The sequence below is a fragment of the Podarcis raffonei genome, chromosome 9 (assembly GCF_027172205.1).
Source record: "Podarcis raffonei isolate rPodRaf1 chromosome 9, rPodRaf1.pri, whole genome shotgun sequence".
NCBI lineage: Eukaryota > Metazoa > Chordata > Lepidosauria > Squamata > Lacertidae > Podarcis > Podarcis raffonei.
Window position 1 is genome coordinate 58,753,634 of NC_070610.1, and position 8,988 is coordinate 58,762,621.

General features: G+C 42.7%; 1 protein-coding gene across 1 annotated transcript in view; it reads left to right on the forward strand.

Moving 5' to 3' along the window:
• TACR3 (tachykinin receptor 3) overlaps nt 1–716 on the forward strand; it is a 41,156-nt gene extending 40,440 nt beyond the window's left edge. Inside the window, exon 5 of the mRNA XM_053403928.1 lies at nt 1–716. Coding sequence (XP_053259903.1) covers nt 1–316 — 316 coding nt within the window. The 3' untranslated portion in view covers nt 317–716.
• Nucleotides 717–8,988: the final 8,272 nt, after the last annotated feature.

Genomic DNA, 8,988 nt, shown 5'->3' on the forward strand with positions numbered 1-8,988 from the left:
GTTCAGAGCTGGTTTCAAGAGAGCTTTCCAGTGGTGTCCTTTCATCGAAGTATCTAGTTATGATGAACTGGAACTCAAGACAACCAGGTTCCACCCTACCAGGCAAAGTAGCCTTTACACAGTTTCCAGAATGGAATCCAGCATGTCGGTGGTATTTGACCCCAACGATGGAGAAACCACCAAGTCTAGCCGCAAGAAAAGAGCTCCTTCACAGGAACCCAGCTTCAATGGTTGCTCACACAGGAGCTCCAAAGCCATGTCAACAGCATCGAGTTACATCAACTCCCCATATACATCGGTGGACGAGTACTCCTAAAGTCTTATGTGGATGTGGGAGAAAGGAGTATTGCTCATAGGACAATGCTTAGAATGGGCATGGCCAAACTTAGCCCTCCAGATGTTTTGGGACTACAACTCCCATCATCCCTAGCTAACAGGACCAGTGGTCAGGGATGATGGGAATTGTAGTCCCAAAACATCTGGAGGGCCAAGTTTGGCCATGCCTGCCTTAGAACTAAACATCCAAACTTCTGGAAGGCAACTAAGCTACAGATCCCGAGCACTGATTGCATGTGTGTGTGCATAAATATGTTGTCATCATAAGCCTTCTTCAGCTCAACTTGTCTCTGTGCTTTGGAAAATACAACACTGACATGATACCTGTTTACGTCAGTCTAATGGCACGGTGCCATATTGTAAAATGGAATGTTTGGTTTTTTCAAAAATGGGTTGAATCCGGAGCAAATTGGATTCCACTGAAATCCATGTGAGAAGTTAGTCATAGCTAACTTAAGTCCAATTGATTTCAATGAGAGCTAAAAGTGCAACTACCTTGTTCTGGTTCCAATCCAGTGCATCTGCTTGCAATCCGTGTGATGTGCAGAAATTTTATTGGTAATTATGGCAAGAGGTGGCTCTTCTCTAACTTGCTGACTTGTAAACGCTACCATTTACAATGGCACAAAACATCTACCAGCATTTGGTTTACTTTTACTATTTAATTTGATGGACAAGAACTTTAAAAAAAAATGGTTAAGATTCTTCGAGAAGCAGATTTTGCTAATCTTCCACCTAGCATTGTTGGATGGATCTAGACTTCACTATGTAGCTGGGAGACAGCTAACCTTTCAAGAGAAGGGCTTCTGTATAGGGCTAGCAGGTTCCTACCTCACCACCTACTCCCTACTTCAGAGAATGACGTGGATGCCAATGCTGTTTAATTTTATTTCTATGCCACCATTCCTCTTGACAGAGTGGGGAACAGTGTAAAAAGTCCAGCAACTGTACGATGTAATTTAAAACAAAAAGCACAACTAAAATAATGATATCCTACATCAGTCCCATTTGCTACATCGGAAGGGAGAAAGGGTGGAAGGACGGACTGAGCTTCATTTCATACAGAAGTCAGAGGCTTCTACGTGCACATTTACATATGCATATCTCTCTAACCAGACAAGCAAGATAACTTATCACACTTCAGGGACACATTCCAGCTGGGCAAAAGCACTATTTATTTATTTATTTATTTGTTTATTTATTTATTTTAAAAATAGGGTAATTATATGCCACTGTATAATAAAGATATATCACAGTGGTTTACAACAATATAAAAACATAAATCCAAACAATAAAACCATTAGAAGTGAACCTTTTCATTAAGTTTTCAGAATTTACAAATTCTTTTAAACAGCACTCACATCCATTGACTTCCCACCCACCCTTCCATGGTGTTTTTTTCATACCATAGAAAGCTTCTATAGCAAACCCTCCAAGTGTCCCTATTTTCCAGAGATGTCCCTGATTTAGAGAAGCCATCTCAGTTTCTGATTTGATCCCAAAATGTCCCACTTTTCCTTAGAGTGTCCCTATTTTCATTGGAGGAATGTTGGAGGGTATGGAGTTATCTGACCCCCCGAGCCATCTAAAGGCAATCCTGTATAGGAAGTTTGGAGGGTATGCTATATTACTTGATCTTACCCATTATATACATTAAGTGGGGGGTGCACTCTTAATTGCCTGCATAGGCCCGGTGGAACAGAAGAGTATTCAGCAGGTGTTTAAAAGTTGGCACAGAAGGCACCTGAGAAAGGAGGGTGCAGGGCAGGGATGCTGAGGGGCATGGCCTAAAAGGGGCTGGGGGAGCTTTTATGGCCTAGTGAGTCCTGAAGGCCAAGCAGAGATGGCTCTAGGGCCACATTAACTCTTGGGTTTTCCCACCTCTGAATTACACTGGCTGGCAGTAACTCTCCAGGACTTCAGGCAGGGGCCTCGTCCAACCTTCTTGGAGTTATTGTAAATTGAAGATGCAATGTTCTGCATGCAAATACTGTGTTGTATGACAGCAAAGAGTGGCTGGGGAAACCCAGCCAGATGGGTGGGCTATAAATAATAAGATGTTGTTGTTGTTGTTGTTGTTGTTGTTGTTGTTGTTATTTATTAAGTTTTGACCCTTGCTGAAAAAATCCAGGATTTATCGGTCGGTAACTTCATAGCCCCATCCAAGCCAGGATGACGCAAGAAAATGAATAATTTACCTCAATTCCATACCTCATAATTTAATGTCACAGAAACCTTCTTCCAAGAGTTTTCATACCGGAGATAAATGATTACCCAAATGCTCAGGGTGATTTTGAGATTGTATAACATGTGACATGTAAGTGGACAATTGCTAAGGAAATGAAACACAGTCATAGTTGACCTCAAAGGAGGAACCTTCTCAAAATGGGTGGACTGGTGAAATGGAAGTTGAATATTGAGTCATGCTGCCTTGCCTTCAGATGCTATTGTTCCACCTGGTCTATACAATTTCTGGTTGATGGAAGAAGTTTGTCTCCAGAGTTCAATGCAGGGGTTTTTAGATAGGAAAAAAAATTCATCTGGTATCCTTTTGTTTAACAATCATTTCACCTTTCTACTATTATTGCAACCTAGCTCCCTGGAGAGCCAATCAATAGGCTTTCTGGATCCTCATGACCTCAAGACCTGGCAAGAAGGCCAAGCATAGAGAATCAATCACAGGACTGTACAAAATCAAGAAAGAGTCCTTCATTTCAGCCCAGCTTCATCTTTGGTTCACTCCTGAACAGAACATGGAGGTTGACAGAAGAAGTCCCATAACAGTGCTCAGTGTCCAAGGAACACTACATTAGAAGGAACTGTGAAGATTGTACAAAAAATGGAATGTACATTACATCGCAAGGACATTTTTTCCTCCACTCAGTTCAAACCAGTTTTGTCTGTACAGGTTTAATATTGTAATATTTTGTAAAGTATATGTCTTTACAAATGTGCAATGGCACGTGATCAAATGTAAAAAAAAGTAGAGAGAGAAAATGAAACCCATGTTTGAAAATATTTTCTTGCTGCTGAAATATTATAGAATCAACACCTTGTGTTTCTGCTGCATGCTGAAATTTATTAGAAGAATGTCCCTGCTTTGCTTTGGAGAGATCTGTAATGCCAGATGTCATGGTAACCATGAAAGTCACTTACCAAGTTACCAGTGTTCTGCTGTCCAGGCGCTAATTGTTATAGAGATGCACAGTTAAGATGGGGAGGACCTTGGGACACCATTCAGCCAATGTTAAGGACGTGTTAAGTCCCACTGGCATGTTTAAGACTCTGCTCCAGAAATTATTGGGAATTTAAATGGTATTACTTTCCCTGGATTCATTGCCATGGTATATTGAAGTGCCTACAATATATTAAACGCTGTGCGGGAATGAAATGAATTCATCCCTGCTCATAAGCTCACACTCTTAAAAAGGGTGAAATAAAAGTGGGAAATGAAAAGATTGTTACTAGGTACGCAAGGGCAAAGTGTGAAGCTTGGGGTCCCCAGATAGAAGCACTGATTTCTACCAATGCTGCCCTTGTCTGAAGCCTCCTGGCATCAAATCCCATGTGATTCTGAAAGGCCCCCTGACCAGAACAGGGAAGCAGGGGCAGATAGATAGATAGATAGATAGATAGATAGATAGATAAACTTTATTCACATTAGCCAACGGCCATAGCAACATAAAACAAGCAAGATATATATATACAAATAAAAAAGACAGCAATGGGTAAAAAGGGCAATCAAATGACCAAGGCAGGGGCAGATAGCAGACACCTTTTGTGGCTTCAGCTTACAGAAATGGAAATGGAAAAGTTAAAAACCAGGACCATAATCATCACACAAATGGTAATAGTATCAAGTTAATCAACAATGAATATAAAGAAGAACTCACAAGGGGGGAAATTGAATGTTTAAACATTCCTTAAGAGAAGGTCAGATGGAGGCAGTTCCATGTATGCCCATGAAGGAGTGCGAAGACAAGCATGAGCTGCTGGTGGGGCAGTAGGTTGGCTATGCCAATGTGCCCGCTCTCTGCCCCACCCACTCCAGACCATCCTGGTAAGAGGCACAGATGTTGCTGTCATGAGGCCAGTTCCACAGCACCAACCAACCCCATCAGCCCCTCACCTCTGACATCCACTAATAGTATACAGCAGTGGAAGTCTAGTAGGAGATTGGTTTTTAAGGTTAGAGTGAAAACAGAGAAAATAGATAAGAAGAGGCTTAAAATAGATAAGAAAATAGAAAATAGATAAGAGGCTTTTTTAGGCATAAAAGTGAGAAAAGGGGTTAAACTCAATTTGGATTGTGCCCAGGTTTCCCAAATGTGTGGCTCTTCATGCCTGGTACTAATACTGTAGTCACTGAGAAGCAAACTATGCTTTTTGCATCACAAGAATATTGGGTTGGATCCAGAACAAGTAGTCACAAGGATGTTCCTTTGATTTCAAGGGCTTCTGGTAGTCATTTCACGTTGGTCTTAATGGGATACAAGTGTGACTAATTTGTTCTGGATCCAGTCCATTATTTATACCACTTGCCTAAGAACAGCTAGAACAGCCCATTTGCCCAAAAATATGAAAGGGTGGTTTGTCCTAGTACATTTTATTCAAACACTATGAATATGTAGCACAGATTTCCTCCAACCTTGTGCCCTCCCAGAGTTTTGGACTCCAATTCCCATCATCCCAAGATAGCATGGCCAATGGTCAGGGATGATGGTAGCTGAGGTCCTGCAACATGTAGAAAATGTCAGGTTATGAAAGACTGGACAATGCCCTTTGCACTGCGGTCCCCAAGACCCTGACAGTCAGCAGGCTATCAGGCACTTGGGAACCCCATGCATGGGGATGGGGGCCAGATAAAGATTTGGCCCCCAGAGCCCAAAAGATTCCCCATGCCTGCTCCTAGGCCACCATCCTTAGGTAGTTAATGGCCAGAGCTTGCGTCCTTTTATGACCCTGGAGGATCCATTTAGCGCGGAGAAACAAACAGTAAAGCAGCTTGAATGTACCTAAAGAGCAGGGAATTCATAGGTCAATTAACTTACTCATAACACAGGTTGGAAAAGTTACAGGAGAAACTCAAATCAGCCCTGCCTTTCCCTTCAAAGGTCACTCTGTGCTGCTTTGTTCAACAAATCAAAGATTAGAGGTTATTTTCCTCCACCCCCATGGCAATTGTCAGCTTGTTTTTACACTTCATTAGGAGTAATTTCCATAATTACTGACTCAATGAAATGTCACAATACTGTAGAATCATCAAGCTGCACACTTGCCTCTGTAAAGCCCGTGTAGGGATAGTCTGATTTTTAAAAGCCAGGTTTGCAACATGAGAAAGGAGGGAAAATATTTTTACAGTAAGAATGAAGCAGTGTCTCTGGGGTCACAGATGGGTTCACACAGCAAAGGATGCTCCGATGGAGGTGCCTGGTGAGAACACACCACTGAGCAGGAATTACTTTTTGCACATCACCAGGCAGGATCCACACTTCTGAGGAGGTGAGAACCACAGGAAAGTCCACAGAAAAGGCAAAGCTGCAGTGATGTGCTCCCAAATGGATCAAAACATTCTGTGTGTCTGTGTCTGTTTCTGTGTGTTCACAGGACAGGACAGTATGAAAGAGTTTAAAACTACCGAGCAACCCAAACAAATACTGCAGCTTGTTATAATATTAAAAGACAAGAACATTTAACGTCTTGGCTGTGTACACATCATACATTTAAAGCGCACTGAAGGCACATGACTGGGAATTGTAGTTTGTTAAGAGAGCTAGGAATTGTAGATCTGTCAGGGGGTAAACTACAGCTCCCAGCATTCTTCATACGGTGTGTATGAACTCCAATCCAACTACAGATCCAGCTACAGTGGTACCTCAGGTTACATATGCTTCAGGTTACACACTCCGCTAACCCAGAAATAGTGCTTCAGATTGAGAACTTTGCTTCAAGATAAGAACAGAAATCAGGCTCCGGCGGTGCGGCGGCAGCAGGAGGCCCCATTAGCTAAAGTGGTGCTTCAGCTTAAGAACAGTTTCAGGTTAAGAACAGACCTCCGGAACGAATTAAGTACTTAACCCAAGGTACCACTGTACTCCAATCCAAATCCTTTCTGAATGGGAAATATTATGGGAAATATTATGGGAAAGTCTAATATTATCTTCTAAAGAACTGGCAGTCTCTGATTAACATGGGTTTCTTTGAGACATATACACCATAACATAGAAGCCAGTACAAGACTGTGATGCCCTGCTCTATCCCACTAGTGATGCTACTTGTGTAGCAGATGGAACTGATTATGTTAAAGGGCAGGAGGTATCCTAAAGTGTTTTCTGGGACTGCACAAGGCTACACTGGTAAACATCAACATGTTGAAACAAGCCCAGAAATCAACTACGGGAAACTTTGGTTATACAGTATATGCCCAAGTACAGTTTAAAGATAGCAAACTGTAAGAAAGGAGAGCAGAGGCTTGAAGACTCCTGTCCACCTTTAGTACCTGAAGAGCAGGCTGAGCTGGTACACTTTGCTCTTCCAAAGGGTTGGGGTAAAAGTCAGGTGCAATAAATTGAAAGGAATTCTCTTGAATCTGCATGATTTTACACAGTGCTATTTTCGGGACGCGGGTGGCGCTGTGGGTAAAACCTCAGTGCCTAGGACTTGCTGATCGTAAGGTCGACGGTTCGAATCCCCACGGCGGGGTGAGCTCCCATCGTTCGGTCCCAGCTCCTGCCCACCTAGCAGTTCGAAAGCACTCTTAAGTGTAAGTAGATAAATAGGGACTGCTTTATAGCGGGAAGGTAAACGGCATTTCCGTGCGCGGCGCTGGTGCTGGCTCGCCAGCTGCAGCTTCATCACGCTGGCCACGTGACCTGGAAGTGTCTTCGGACGGCACCGGCTCCCGGCCTCTTGAGCGAGATGAGCGCGCAACCCTAGAGTCAGTCATGACTGGCCTGTATGGGCAGGGGTACCTTTACCTTTACCTTTACTATTTTTCTAGAAAAAGAGGTGCCAGAATTCATCATGAACGCCTCTCTCATTCTATTAGAATGGCAATGGTGCCCACCTGAGAGGTGCCAGAACTGAGTTCTGGTTAGTTCCTGCCCCAAAAGCCCTGATTTTACATGGAGTCTCTCTGGGAGGAAATATCATCAAATTAAAGCTTACAATGGTAGATTACACAATGAAAATCATAGCTTCAGTACTAGTGAGCACCACCAAAAACATTGATTCAAGGCATGGATCCTTCATGAATTTTGACAGGATGACAACAAAACTACCCAAAAAACCATAGAATACATCTGTGGATGCAGAGGTCACCTATGATCTGATGATCCCAGGGGGCAGGTTAATGACTCCTCCAGATGATCAATGCTTTGCCAAGGAGTTCCTTCTTTCTTAGAGGTAGAACATTTCTGTGTCCTGAAAGTTATCTGTGTACTGAAAGTACATTATTTTGTATCTGGAAAATATCATTCTTGTCCCCATATAGCATGTTCACATTCAGCAAATTTTATGCTGCAAGAAAATTTACCCAACGTGCACTTTCTGCGGTTAGACTGTAAACTTGGGCTTCATCTTGATTATTTGGGCTTGCCTAAGCGTCAAACCTCAGCAGGTAACCTCTGCTTCCTTGACAAAAATCTGTCACGTCCTGGACTTTTGATAAAAATGCATCCTAGCGCCCTTTGGTACCCTTTGCAGTGTAACGATACAGCAAGCTGTGCGTCGAATATATCTGGATGGTGTTATTTTTTACAGGAGAGGTGGCTGAAGAAGCTGAAATTGCCTGAAGACTGTGTTCAGCTGGCTGGCTAAAATCAGGCTGGCTCGATTGTTGAGGCCTCCTAAATATAACTTCTTGTGGTCTGGGGTGTTTCGCAAGGTAGAGCAGCTAATCTCTTCGGACAATATGCAGTGAGCTACATCAGTGGGCAAACAGGATTTGCTATTTCAAATATGATAGAGGCACAGAGCATCCCTCTATGAGAAAAGCGAATACTAAGAGACATTGGAGCTTGGATATTGCTACAAAGCAGAATACCATTTTCTGAAGTAACATATTATATGAATTGACTCCGTGAGACCACACACAGGAGAACGCCCTTGGACTATACGCCACCGAAGAAGACTTTATAAGTCAAAACACATCTGACATGTTTTCTGAAATACACCTGTAAATTTATGTTCTGGATTTCAAGGTTTGGAGCAATCATACTTTTGTATTCCACTGCTGTGGTGCAGTTAGTATTTGAAAGTCAACACACTGCGCCTGCTTTGGGAAGTTGTGAAGCCACATAAGATTATTTGGTTATTGTCAGGCATTCTGTTGGCCACCAGCTGTAGATCTGGGGTGAGCATTTTTTAAAATTATTGCATAGCTAGGTGATAGAAATATATTACAGTGGTACCTCGGGTTACATACACTTCAGGTTACATACGCTTCAGGTTACAGACTCCGCTAACCCAGAAATAGTACCCCGGGTTAAGAACTTTGCTTCAGGATGAGAACAGAAATCATGCTCTAGCGGCGCGGCAGCAGCAGGAGGCCCCATTAGCTAAAGTGGTGCTCCAGATCAAGAACAGTTTCAGGTTAAGAACGGACCTCCGGAACGAATTAAGTACTTAACCTGAGGTACCACTGTATATTTA